Genomic DNA, 14,410 nt, shown 5'->3' with positions numbered 1-14,410 from the left:
ACCCCTCAACCAGAAAGCTGACCCTCCTGGACTTCCATAGCCCCTTTTGCCCTCTGCCATAGCCCTAAGTACCTTGAGCTATCTTTGTCTATTTCCTTTTCTGTTCCCCCCCATTATTAATGAGTGTGGCCCTCAAGGGCTATGCCAAGTCCCACGTTCTTCCTGTCCTTCACCAGTTAACCAAGTTAGGTAAGATGCTTTCTGATTTGGTGGATTTACTCTAGTGGGGGGGGCCAGAGCATGAAGCAGAATGGGGGAAATACTGTTAATTTCATCTGAGGCAAGAGGAAGTTACACTGAACCTCATGAGGGAATTTATTCAGTACAGAAATTAATGTGGAAAAAAATTATTTGAGAAAATTTAAACTAACTCGTCTCATAACTTACTAGTTAACTAGTTAAAAAGTAAAAAGGTTAAGGAAAACTTCTTTGAAGGGGTTGACGTCTGTAGAATGGCATCATGAGAATAACTCTGTAGCATTGCCCGACTGCTGTACCAGGATTCAAATTGAGCACCAAGAAGTCCCAAGCAGAGAATATTTGAGCAGAATCTTGAAGGCATAGAAGTTCATGCTCCTTACAAGCTTAAATAAGTATGTATGTATGTATGTATGTATGTATGTATGTATGTATTTTTAAGTAATTTCTGCACTCAGTGTGGGCCTAGAAGTCATAACCCCTAGATGAAGACTTGTATGCTCCTCTGACTGAGCCAGCCAGGCATCCCTTTTTTAAAAAGCTCCCCTTCTTGCTCTCTCCAAGCATGAGAGAGAGAGAGAAAAGGAGGGAGGGGAATAGAAGGTGAGAGGAAAGTGTGTGTGTTTATCTGTATTTTCTTAACTGTTTGGAAGGAAGTTAAAGACATCATTTTTCTTTGCTTTCTAACATAACCACAGTACTATTGTCAAAAACAGGAACTTTAACATGGCATAAACTGTAATCTAATTAACAAACCTTATTCAAATTTCACCAGTTATTTCAGTGTCCTTATAGCAGTGTATTTTTTGTGATCCAGAAGCCAGTCCAGGGTCATGCATTACATTTAGCTTTTATGTCTTTTCGATCTCCTTTAATATGAAATGATTCCTTATCCTTTTTTTTTTTTTTTTGGTCTTGAATAGTTGTTAATTTCAAAGAAAACAAGTAGAATATTCCTTAACTTGGTCTTGTCAGTTTGCTCCCAGTACATTCAAGTTATGCATTTTTCCGAGAATGCCACAACGACGGTGTTGGGTCCTTTTGTGCATTCTATCAAGAGTGCGTGGTATAGCTTTGCCCTGCTATTGGTCACGTTGACTTGAATCACTTGGTGATTCACTTGGATAAGGTGGTGTTGCCAGACTTCCCCACCTTCTGGTACAGGCAACAACGTGTGCAGAGAAGAAGATGGGGAACCCCAGAAAAACCAGATCATTGGAGTGTCTTGAATGATAAGCTAGAGAGCTGGGGTTGACCCCAAAGACCAAAGGGAGTCACCAATGCATTTTGAACAGGACTTTGATACAGTTAGTTTTATATCTTACTCTCCTTTCCATTTTGGGGTTTGGTTCAGCCGCCTAAGCCTAAGTGAGAAATGGTAGATACATGAGTTCTACAGCAGAAAAAGTATTTGTACTTCTTTTAAGCAGGTAGAAGAACTATAGCTGCTGCCACTCAGACCTGGATAAGAGATACAGCAAAACCAATCCTGTGATCTTATACCCAGAAGCCCTTTGTTTTTGTTTTTGTTTTTTTCTAGATCAGTTCACTATCAGAAAGATTTTCAGCCCTGTTGAGAAACTTGTTCTTAGACCAGTATAGCATATAGAATCAGAGTTAAGAAAAGTTAGAAATAGCTAAGATACAGAAACTGCTACAGAAGTAGTAGTTAAGAAAATACATATAAACCTAAGCTAAAATTCCCCACTCTGTCAGTTTTTTCCTGAATGGTCTTGAACAAGTCCCTTTACCTCTCTGAGCTTCAGGCTTTTTCATCTCTATACTACATAGGATAATAATAATGTAGACCTTCCAGGAATCAAATGTGATACCATATATGTGAATACATTATAAGCTTTAAACTGTGATCCAAGTTTTTGTTTTGACAGGGGCGTTGTGACACATTGTATTATTTCCCACACTTCAGACAGTTTCATGCCATCCTGACAGATTTTCCCATCTTTGACTAAACCAGTACTGTTTTTTATTTCTTTATATATTTTTTAAGATTTTATTTATTAGAGAGAGAGCAAAAGAGAGTGAGCCCGAGCCAGAGGAGGGGCAGAGGGAGAAGCAGATGCCCCACCAAGCAGGGAGCTCGATGTGGGGCTTGATCCTGGGACTCGGGGATCCTGACCTGAGTTGAAGGCAGACACCCAACCGAGCCATCCAAGTGCCCCTATATTCTTCTTTAAATCAAATTTTAAGAAAATCAAAGTTAATTTTCAAAGGGAATTTTTTACCACCTCAGTGGCTGGAAAATCAGTGTATTTTTTTTTTTAAGGGTAGTGTAATTAAGAGTTTATGCAGCTGTGGTATATAGACATACTATGGGGAAAAGTAGTTGTGGAAAGAAGCCTGGTCTTAATCTAATAGTCTGGAGTCCAACTCTGATTCTGCTGTTTAGTTTCTGTTACTGTAAACAAAATAGTCCATTCCTATGAGCCTTATATTCATTCGTTCAATGGAAGTTATACTGACACTTCCCTCATGGGTTTGTTTTATACAAGATGGTACCTAAAACACAGTACGTGTCCATCATATGTGAGTTTCCTTAGTCCAAGGGGTGGGAGGGTTGAGAGATAACATGAGCTTTTAAATATCAGAACAAAAAATTGGTAAGTTGTAAATCTTTAAGATTTGTGGCCCTTAAAAAAAAAGAAAAGAAAAACCTGTTGAGTTCCTTCCTCACCTCCAAGACAGTGAGAGTAAGATATCAAGTAAAATGTAATCAGTGTTGGATCTGCTGATGATAGATCTTTATTCTGCACCTGTGAGCTGAGGCAAAGACATAGAAAACTCAGTATTGGTATAGAAGTGTCTAAAGTCTATCATTGACTCTACAACAGCAGAGAAGGAATTTTAAGGATTTTTAGAGCTTGCAGTTAGGTTGAAAGAGATCTCCAGACAAAAACCAGTATGCATCTGATTCTAATATAAGCTGTGAATGTTTCCCACTCCGAATTCACAGCAGCCTTGTAAAGAAGACTATGTTATCTCCATTTCACAGATGAAGACGTTAAGTCTCCCTCAAAGCTGGGAATAGAACCTTGGTTTTTTTAATTACTGTGTACATAGAAAAGAGGCTGGTTAGAGGGAAGGATTAGTTACTGAATTCCTAGTTTATGTGTCAGGCACTATGCTTGTTGATTTAGCTATGTTATTTTATATGTAATTCCCAGTAAACCCTATAAGATAGGGTCCTCCTTCAAGAAACTGAGGTGAAGAAATTTGCCTGTAGTTACACAGACCAGGCAAAAACTAGATTTATTTGCTTTTAAAAGATTTTTTTAATGTATTTATTTTTGTGAGAGAATGCACACTAGTGGGGTTAGGGGTGAGTTCCCCACTGAGCAGGGAGCCTGTGTGGGATTTGATTCCAGGACCCTGGGATCATGACCTGAACTGAAGGCAGACGCTTCACAGACTGAGCCACAGAGGTGCCCCCAAAACGGGATTTAGACAAGCTTGTCTAATTCTGAAATGTGTAAGGAAAATGAACTTCCTCTTAGACTTTCAGTTACCACGGGAACTGAGCGTTATGCTTAGAACCCTCAATCCTGCCCCCAAGGACTTTCTAGATTCTTCATGTTAATTTTTTTGGAAGAAGGTGTATTAGTTATATATGTATATGTATATATAGCAGAGCTACTGTCATATGATGCTGTTTGCTTATCTTCTGTTGTTAACATTGCCTCCTCCAAGCTAGCCTCCACAGCAGCCATCACAAAGATTTTTCAAAAATGCCGACCTGACCACATCCTCTGCATTCCATCTTACCCTCAGCTGCTTAAAGGCTATCTCTGATCTGGTCCCAGTTGGCCTCTTCAACTTCCAAGTTCCATCTCTTGCTACTCTCCACACACACACACGTTGGGTGGGGACATAGGGCAGAGGGAGAGAGAGAATCCCAAGCAAACTCCACACCCAATGCACAGCCCTACACAGGGCCCGAGATCATGACCTGAGCCAAAACCAAGAGTCTGATGCTCAAGCGACTGAGCCACCCAGGCACCCCTTTATTGACTGCTTTTGTAGGGAGAAACCAGTCAGATCAAAATGTTGGTTAATTTTTAAAAAATCTGTTCTCCTCATCCTAAAAATTAGACTCAAACTCTTTTTTTTAAAGATTTTAATTTTTAATTTATAGACAGGTAGGCAGAGAGAGAGAGGAGGAAGCAGGCTCCCTGCTGAGCAGAGAGCCCGATGCAGGGCTCAATCCCAAGACCCTAGGATCATGACTTGAGCCGAAGGCAGAGGCTTTAACCCACTGAGCCACCAGGTGCCCCCCAAAAAACTTTCTTTAACAATGGAAATATTCTGAGCGCCTGGGTGGCTCAGTTGGTTGAGCATCTGCTGTTAGCTCAGATCACGATCCCAGGGTCCTGGGATCGAGTCCCACAAGCAGGGAGCCTGCTTCTCCCTCTGCTTGCTCTGTGTGCTGCTCCCCCTGCTTGTGCTCCCTCTTTCTCTGACAAATAAAATCTTAAAAAAAATAAAATATAATAAAAATGGAAGTGTTCTTTCTCTTCCTCTCTTTGAATTTACTGAAGCCTTCAGATGCATCATCCTGGTGAGATGTTCATAACTGTGCACAGGACTATTAATAACGCCGTCACCTTTGCTGAGCATTTTAAATGTATGCAGGTGTGCAGTATGTGTCCATTGCCTTGGGGGCCCAGAAGAATCTGTTGCTTATGAGGTAGCCTACAATAATGCAAAGTGTATGTACTTTGGGTCCAGAAAGACCTCTGTTTTAATCTTGATTTCACCAATTACTACCTTGTGCTTTTGGCCAAGTAAGTTCTCTTTCTGTGCTTAGATTTCTGTGGGTATGCTTTTGACTGTCTTGACTTATGTTTCCTTCCAGCAATCAGAGAAGATGGCATGCCTGGAGGCCGAAATAAGAGCATTGGGCCCGTCCAGGTGAGTTCTAGGCCTCAGTCCTTGTGATCTGTCCTGGAAGCCCAGTGCTTTCGATGTTCCTGTAGCTACTTACCTTGATCCTCTCATCTCCTGATGGGGGGAGCCATCTTGCTTTCATTACTGTAAAATGGTTTTTAGAGCCTGGTTATGAAAGTGCTTTGAAGATCTTAAATATGCAACATAATGATGAAAGCTCTTCATGCGATTCCCTCAACCCTTCCTAAGGATTTCACAGGAAATGAATCTAATTCTGATTCTAAACCATCCAGAGGATTTTTTATGTCAGTCACTCAAGGTTGTTGATAACTTAGCCTGGCAGAAATAAGTAAGACTACTTTGCTGTTCAATGTCTCTAAAGATACATCAGCGGAAAGTTCATTGCCTTACTTGTAGAATAGGATTAATAATAACCATTCTATCCCACCGATATTTAAATAGTACTTACTGTGTGAAGGTCCTTTGTACTGTGAACTCAGTCTAGTGGGAGAGACAGATGTGTGACTAGACATCCGAGTACAGTGAACGGTAACAGAGGATGCCCAAAGAGTACAGAAAGGAGGGACTTTCTTTTTTGTTTGTTTGTTTTTTGTTTTTTAATTGGAACGTGGTTGGGAACTGAAGACATTTAGGGAAACCTTCCTAGAAGAGGTAAAGTTTGAACCGAGTCTTGAAGGAAAAGGAGGAATTAGCTATGCTGGGAAGGGTTGTGGAGCCAAATATCTTCTATTACTGCTAGACAGAACAGACAGTAAAAAGACCACAAGATGAATCTTTAAGGACTCACAGGAAGTTGATGGAGTTGGGCTGGAACACTGGGCACATATAGTGGAGCGGCAGAAGAGAAGGCAGATTCCTTTAGTGTGGAATCTGTTCTCTAAAGAATGGCCTTTTGATTATAGCTTCTTAGGTAAATTCTTTGTAGGGCCAGCCTACGCCAACTTGTTCTCACTTGCCAGCAGAAGAACTTCATGAAGGTAGAAAATTGGATCTGTTCATGACCCAACAAGTGAATCCCTCAGCACACCAGTGAGCAGGACCATGCCTCGCGGATTATTGCTCTAGACCAAGAGGCAACTACTAAAAGCTTTTTAAGCAGAGAGAGACATGGTCAGATTTGCATTTTAAAAAAATCATTCTAGAGGCACCTGGGTGGCTCAGTGGTTGAGTGACTCACCCATGAGCTCAGGTCATGAACTCAGGGTTGTGGGATCAAGGCCCACATCAGGCTCCTTTTTCAGAAGGGTTTCTGTGGAAGATTTTCTCTCTCCCTTTCCCTCTGCCCCCATGCACATGCTCTCTTTCTCTAAAACAAATAAATCTTTTAAAAAAGAAATTATAAAATTACAATTAAAAAAGAAAGGGGCACCTGGGTGGCCCAGTCAGTTAAGCAATCTGCCTTCGGCTCAGGTCATGATCCAAGGATCCTGGGATCCAGTTTCGCATTGGGCTCCTAGCTCAGTTGGGAGTCTGCTTCTCCTTCTTCCTCTGCCGCTCCCCCTGCTTTTTCTCTCTTTTTCTATCTCTGTCAAATAAATAAAAATAAAAAAGAAAGATCATTCTAGCAATAGAAGTGGTTTCTGAGGAGCTGGGTAAATGTCCATGAAACTGGAAGCAGAGGAAAAAGCAGTTCAAAGATTTTACAGCAGTCCAGCTAAGAGATACAGATAGTGGTTTTAAGTAGGGCAATGGTAGTACAGTTTGAAGGGGAGAGAATAGATTCAGGAGAGATGTAATAGGAAAAATTAATAGGATTTATCCAGTTGAATGTGAGGGAATGAGAGAAAGACAGGAATTTGTAGGTATTTTGAGGCATATGCCAATGAAATATGGGACAGTTCCTAGCACATATATGCACTCAGTCGGGCTGTGGGCATGTGCTGTATTCATGTCTTTTTTTTTTTTTTTAAATCAAACATTTTGGGGCACCTGGGTGGCTCAGTGAGTTAAAGCCTCTGCCTTCGGCTCAGGTCATGATCCCGCGGTCCTGGGATCGAGCCCCACATTGGGTTCTCTGCTCAGTTGGGGAGCCTGCTTCCTCCTCTCTGCCTGTCTCTCTGCCTACTTGTGATCTGTCGAGTAAATAAAATATTTTTAATAAATAAATAAATAAACATTTTTATGCATGTTATAATAAAAATTAGTTTATTTTGGTCTGTACCCATATGTGTTCTTTTGGGTGTGTGTGGTAAAAAACATATAACATGAAATTTATCTCCTTAACAAATTAAATATATGGCGCAGTATTATTTGCTATACGTACATTTATACAGTAGATCTCTACAGCCTTTTCATCTTATGACTGGAACTGTATACTCATTTTTTTTTTAGATTTTATTTATTTATTTGACAGACAGAGATCACAAGTAGGCAGAGGCAGGCAGAGAGAGAGGGGAAGCAGACTCCCCGCTGAACAGAGAGCCCGATGCGGGGCTCAATCCCAGGACCCTGAGATCATGACCTGACCCGAAGGCAGAGGCTTAACCCACTGAGCCACCCAGGTGCCCCGAAACTGTATACCCATTGAACAACAACTCCTTATTTGCCCTTCTCCCTGTCCCTGGCAGCCACCATTCTACTTCCTCTTTCTAAGAGTTTGACTACTTTTGATATCTCATGTAAGTGGAATCATGCAGTATTCGTTTTTCTGTGACTTCCTTCACTTAGCATAATATCCTTAAGCTTCATCCACATTGTAGCATATGCTAGGATTTCTAAGGCTAAATATTCTGTTGTATTTATATACCATGTTTTGTTTATCCATTAATCCATTAACAGATATTTAAGTTGTTTCCATCTCTGGGGCGCCTGGGTGGTTCAGTGGGTTAGGCCTGCCTCTCTGCCTACTTGTGATCTCTCTCTCTCCCTGTCAAATAAATAAATAAAATATTTTAAAAATTTGTTTCTGGGGCGCCTGTGTGCCTCAGTGGGTTAAAGCCTCTGCCTTCGGCTTGGATCATGATCTCGGTCTTGGGATCGAGCCCCGTATCGGGCTCTCTGCTCAGCAGGGAGCCTGCTTCCCTTCCTCTCTCTCTGCCTGCCTCTCTGCCTATTTGTGATCTCTGTCTGTCAAATAAATAAATAAAATCTTTAAAAAAAATTGTTTCCGGGACACCTGGGTGGCTCAGTTGGTTAAGCAGCTGCCTTCGGCTCAGGTCATGATCCCAGCGTCTTGGGATCGAGTCCCACATCGGGCTCCTTGCCCCGCAGGGACCCTGCCTCTCCCTCTGACTCTGCCTGCCACTCTGCCTGTGCTCGCTCTCTCTCTGACAAATAAATAAATAAAATATTTAAAAAAAAAAATTGTTTCCATCTCTTGGCCATTATAAATAATACTGCAGTAAATGTAGGAGGGCAGATATCTCTTAGAGATCCTGATTTCAGTTCTTTTGGGTAAATACTCAGAAGGGGGGATTACTGGGTCATATGGTAGTTTTATTTTTAATTTTTTGAGAAACCTCTATACTGTTTTCCGTAGTGGCCCTATCATTTTACATTCCCACCCAGCAGTGCATAAGGGTTCCAATTTTCTGTATCTTCTCTGGTATTTCTTATTTTCTGACAATGGTATTCTGGGTAGTTGTGAGGCACTACCTCATTATGGTTTTGATTTGCATTTTTCTGATTAGTGATATTGAGTATCTGTATATATACATGTTGGTTGTGCTGTTTACATGTCTTTGGAGAAGGTATTTTTTTTTATGTCTATTCAAATCTTTTGCCGGATTTTATTTATTTGTCAGGGAGAGAGGGGTTGAGGGAGCACAAGCAGGGGGAGAAAGTCTCCTGACTGAGCAGGGAGCCTAACGCGTGACTCAGTCCCAGGACACTGGGATCATGACCTGAGCCGAAGGCAGACGTTTAACTGACTAAACCCCCCAAGTGTCCCTTTTGCCCATTTCAATTTTTTTTATAATGTTATTTATTTATTTTTAAAGATCTTATTTATTTATTTGACAGAGAGAGAACACAGCAAGAGAGGGAACACAGGGTGCCTGGGTGGCTCAGTGGGTTAAGCCGCTGCCTTCGGCTCAGGTCATGATCTCAGAGTCCTGGGATCGAGTCCCGCATCGGGCTCTCTGCTCAGCGGGGAGCCTGCTTCCTCCTCTCTCTCTCTGCCTGCCTCTCTGCCTACTTGTGATCTCTCTCTGTCAAATAAATAAATAAAATCTTTAAAAAAAAAAAAAAAAGAGAGAGAGAGGGAACACAAATGGGGAGGGAGTGGGGGAGGGAGAAGCAGGCTTCCCACTGAGCATGGAGCCTGACGGGGGACTCAGTCCCAGAACTATGGGATCACGATCTGAGCCGAAGGCAGATGCTTAATGACTGAGACACCCAGATACCCTACATTTATTTATTTGGCAGACAGAGAGAGAGTGAGAGGCAAACCACAAGCAGGGGCAGTGGCAGTCAGAGGGATACAGAAGAACCAGGCTGCCCACTGAGCAGGGAGGCTGATGCAGGGCTCCGTCCCAGGACCCTGGGGATCATGACCTGAGCTAAAGGCAGACACTTAATGGACTGAGTCACCCAGGTGCTGCATTTTTAAATAAGGTTATTTGGGGGTTTTGCTGTTGAGTTGTTGGAATTCCCGATATCTCTTGGATATTAGCCTTTATCAGATAAATGGTTTGCAAATACTTCCTCTCATTCTGTACGTTCCTGTTGACTTTGTGATTGTTTGCTTTGCAGAAGCTTTTTAGTTTGATGTAATTCCATTTGTCAATTTTTGCTTTTATTGCCTGTACTTTGAATATCATATTGAAGAAATCATTGCTAAGGCCAATGTCAAGAAGCTTTTTCTCTATGTTTTCCTTTAGGACTTTGATAGTTTCAGGTCTTATATTTAAGTCTTTAACCCATTTTGAGTTGATTTTTGTATGAAGTATAAGACCAGAATCTAATTTCCTTCTTTTGTATATGAATATCTAGTTTTCCCAGTACTGCTAGTTGAAGACACTATTCTTACGTAGTCTTGGCAGCTTTGACTATATATACATGGGTTTATTTGGGGTCTCTCTATTCTGTTCCATTGATCTATAGGCCTGTCCTCATGCCAGTACCATGCTCTTTTGGTTACTATAACTTTTAATATGTTTTGAAACCAGAAAGTGTAAGACCTCTAGCTTTTTGTTCTTTGTCTGGACTGTTTTGGCTATTTGGGGTTCTTTGGATTTCCATATGAATTTTGGGATTTTGTTTTTCTATCTCTGCCAAAAATGCTGTTGGAATATTGATAGGGATCGTATTGAATCTGTAGATCACATTGGATAGTATGGATATTTTAACAATAATTGTCTTTTAATCTATGAATTTCTTTTTTCTTTTTTCTTTTTTTTTTTTTTTGAATTTTATTTATTTGATAGAGAAAGACATAACGAGACAAGGAACCACAAGCAGGGGTAGTGTGAGATGGAGAAGCAAGGGTTCCTGCCAAGCAGGGAGCCCAATATGGGGCTTGATCCCAGGACCCCAGAATCATGACCTGAGCCAAAGGCAGACATTTAATGACTGAGCTACCCAGGCACCCCAGTATGCCTTTAATTTCTTTCAGCACTGTTAAAGTCTTTTCATCCTTTTAGTTAGGATTATTCCTAAGTATCTTATTCTTTTTGATACTATTGTAACTGAGATTGTTTTCTTAATTTCCTTTCCAGATCCACTGTTACTATATAAAAATGCAGCTGATTTTTTGGTGTTGATTTTGTATCCTGAAACTTTGCTGAATTCTTTTGTTCTAACAGTTTTTTTTGTTTTCTATTTATAAGATCATGTCATCTGTGAACTGAGATAATTTACTTCTTTCTGATTTAGATGCTTTTTATTTCTTTTACATATCTAATTGCAATGGCTGGAACTTTAGTACTGTGTTAAAGAGAAATGGTGAAAATGGGCATTTTTGCCTTGATCCTGATCCTAGAGAAAAAACTTTTAGTTTTTCATTGAGTATGATGTTCGTGTAGACTTTTCATGTATAGCCTTTATTTATAGTCATTCTTTTTATATTTAGATGTAGTGTTTATCTATTGGAAAGAATTCGTAAGTGTTTCCTCAATGAAAAATCTTCTCAGCATTCATTACTCAGTGTCTTTTGAGTACTCTTCTCCTACCGTGGTGGGGATCTTCAGGCGCTTACGTCTCTAGACTTTCTGCTCTTTCTAGAATGGAGGGAGCTGATGCTCAGAGAAACTGATTTCATATGTCATTGCATTTGACTTTCTGATACTGAGCATATAATTTTCCCTTTTTTCCTTACTTTTTAGGGAGTGTTAGGAAGAAAGAGCTGTGATCTCCCAAGTTTTTTTGCTTTTGTTTTTGGTTTTTTTTTTTAAGATTTTATTTATTCATTTGACAGACAGAGATCACAGGTAGGCAGAGAGGCAGGCAGAGAGAGAGGAGGAAGCAGGCTCCCTGTAGAGCAGAAAACCCGATGCGGGGCTCGATCCCAGGACCCTGGGATCATGACCTGAGCCGAAGGCAGAGGCTTTAACCCACTGAGCCACCCAGGCACCCCAATCTCCCAAGTTCTTAACTATGTTTAATTATAATTAAAAATCAGGGATAAAATTACGATGTATTGAGTACCTGTTGTGCACTTCATCACTTTATCTTAGATTAGCCTCTCAAGTCTGACTGATTCAGTTCTGTACCCTAAGAGGGAGCCCAAACTACTCAGTAGGTGGCACTAGCTTCATTTTATAGGGGAGGGAACTAAGGCTCAGAGAACTTGAGTGACATGCCAGCAGTACGCACCCAGTTAGAAAATGACAGATGAGATCTGAACCTAGATACAAGCCCTCCTGATATGTTCTATCCCCTTAATTTAACAGTGATTGCCTAGCGTCCTGTGGGACCCATAGGGAGGAACAGATGCAGTCCAACTTTTGCTCCCAGCTGGAATAATCTGATTTATTAGGACCGCTTCTTTTCACCCAGCTCAAGTGCTTGCATGACCTCCAAGCTCTGGAACTGCTCTCACTACCATTACTGAGGCTGCTTCAGTCAGGGTCTCTGTAGATGTCTTGTAGTTTGATGGCGTCTTTTGTCTTTACATGTCTTATAACATCTGAGATTTCAGTGTTCTAAAGATCCCTAAAAGAAAAGGTTTGTTTGTTTTGTTACATGTTATTGACAAAACAAAGACTACCCGTAATTCAGTATACAATCTAAGTTGAAGACAAATCGCTCAACTTCTGTACCAGTTAAATGTTTCATGTTTTCCCTCTCAAGTCCTGTGTGCTGGCTGGCTTCCAGTTCTAGATGCCTCCTGTATTGATGATGATCAGAGTAGCTCAAGGTTTCCTCACAGACTGCTGGAACAAAGAGTTATGTAGGTTTGAGTCAGATGGACTTGAAAGAAAAGATCCTCCCAGGCTTTCTATAGGAGCAAGAAATAAAAATTTATCTGGCCCTCACTCCTTCCTATTCACTCTCATCCCGTGCTGAGTTTAGCAGTTAGGCTTCAACTCGGAGTTAAACACTTTATAGAAGATGTATTTATTCACTCCCTTTACGGTATAGTAGCAGGGGCCGTGGACTGAATACTTGGGTACTTTGGCCTCTTCCTTAAACTCCTCCTGAGATGCAGGCACACATTGTGCTCTTGGGCAAGTCAGTTCACTTATCTAAGCTAAAATTTCTTCTTACTTACTCTTTAGGCTTGGGAATGTCTTTCTCATCCTGAAAAATCCTTGTGAAGTTTCATGGACAGTACTTAATAAGTGAACATTTGTTTATTTATCCAATGTGCATTCTTTGAGTACTTTCTTCTGGGTTTTATTATAGCTTTAGGTCTGATAGAGAGTATTTTTATGATGCATTGCCATGAGTGCTATAAAAAAACAGCAGTGATGGGCGCCTGGGTGGCTCAGTGGGTTGAGCCGCTGCCTTCGGCTCAGGTCATGATCTCTGGGTCCTGGGATCGAGTCCCGCATCAGGCTCTCTGCTCAGCGGGGAGCCTGCTTCCTCCTCTCTCTCTCTCTTCCTGCCTCTCTGCCTACTTGTGATCTCTCTCTGTCAAATAAATAAATAAAATCTTTAAAAAAAAAAAAAAACAGCAGTGATGATGAAGATAACATTGTCAACCTTCCACACTGGTTGCTATGTGTTAAGCCCTTTTCTAACCATGTGATGATGTATTAACTAATTTAATCCTCACAACAATCCCATGAGACAGATACTATTATTTTCTCTATGACATGGATAATTTTTGTTCAGATTTTGAACTCAAGTTCAAATAGTTTAATGACTTGTACCACTAGAAAGTAGCAGAAACTATATTGGAACAAAGGTGGTCTGACTCTAGAATTCATCCTCGTAACTACTGTGCTATTCTGTTCATCTCAGAATACATAGAATTAGAAGGGGATAGAGGAGGGACCTAAAATTTTGTCTAAGGTAGTATAGAAGGATTCACAAAGAAGGTGACATTTGAACTGGGTCTTAAAAGGCACGCAGGAGTTTGTTCTTGAAGAGTAGTGTTTCAGGGGTAGGAAAGAATAGACTCAAAGAGTGTTGAAGAACGTGGCGGCTTTGTGGCTTCAGAGGAGGGTAAACGGACAAGAGGAAGGCCATAGTGAGCCACGGTGCTGGGAAGCAAGCAACTGAGCTGTCCTAAGATGAGTGAGAAGCCCTGGAGTATGGAGATGGAGGGGAGGGAATCTGGGTATCTCTCTAGAGAGTTCTGGGAATCCTTATGACGTTTAAATGAATTCTTGGTCCTTAAGAAGGAACAAAGGCTATCCCAAGCACCCAATCTAACATGTATCAATTCCTTATCAAAGATATCGGAGGAAGAGATCGAAAGGATCATGTCTGGGCAGGAATTTGAGGAAGAAGCCAATCACTGGAGCAACCATGGTGACAGCGACCACAGTTCCCCTGGGAACAGGGCTTCAGAGAGCAACCAGCCCTCACCAGGCTCCACACTGTCCTCCAGGTGAGCTTTAACGCAAACCCAGTATCATCTAGGACCACCCAAAAAGTAGACCCACAGGGAAACTCTGGGCTAGGTATTCCTGCCAGTCTGTCTCAGCCATTACACTCTTGCTCCCTCTGTCTTTTGGGGAGGGGCCAGGATGACACAGAGCAGCATTTCACAGCCTACTTTTTGTTAAAGACCTTGAAAAATGTCAGCATTCTCTTCTGCAGGCTAATAAAGTGATATTGCTGCCGCCTGTGCCCAGACGTTCTTTACCTAGCAGAATACCATTTTAAATGTAGCTCTTCTCTCACATTGATCACGGAAATAAAACAAACCGCATTGACAATATTGAATTAAGTTCTCATT

General features: G+C 41.2%; 1 protein-coding gene across 4 annotated transcripts in view; it reads left to right on the top strand.

Annotated features, from left to right (window-relative positions):
- The window catches only part of NR6A1 (nuclear receptor subfamily 6 group A member 1), a 224,563-nt gene that overhangs the window by 189,499 nt on the left and 20,654 nt on the right, over positions 1-14,410 (top strand). For all 4 annotated transcript variants that reach the window (XM_082695576.1, XM_082695575.1, XM_082695578.1 and 1 more), the window contains 2 exons: positions 5,069-5,124; positions 13,905-14,059. In XM_082695576.1, coding sequence (XP_082551702.1) covers positions 5,069-5,124; positions 13,905-14,059 — 211 coding nt within the window. The remainder of the gene's footprint in view (positions 1-5,068; positions 5,125-13,904; positions 14,060-14,410) is intronic.

Source organism: Mustela nivalis, assembly GCF_964662115.1.
Source record: "Mustela nivalis genome assembly, chromosome: 13".
Classification (NCBI taxonomy): domain Eukaryota; kingdom Metazoa; phylum Chordata; class Mammalia; order Carnivora; family Mustelidae; genus Mustela; species Mustela nivalis.
Note: the sequence above shows the minus strand (reverse complement) of the source record. Positions and strands in the feature narration are given on the sequence as shown.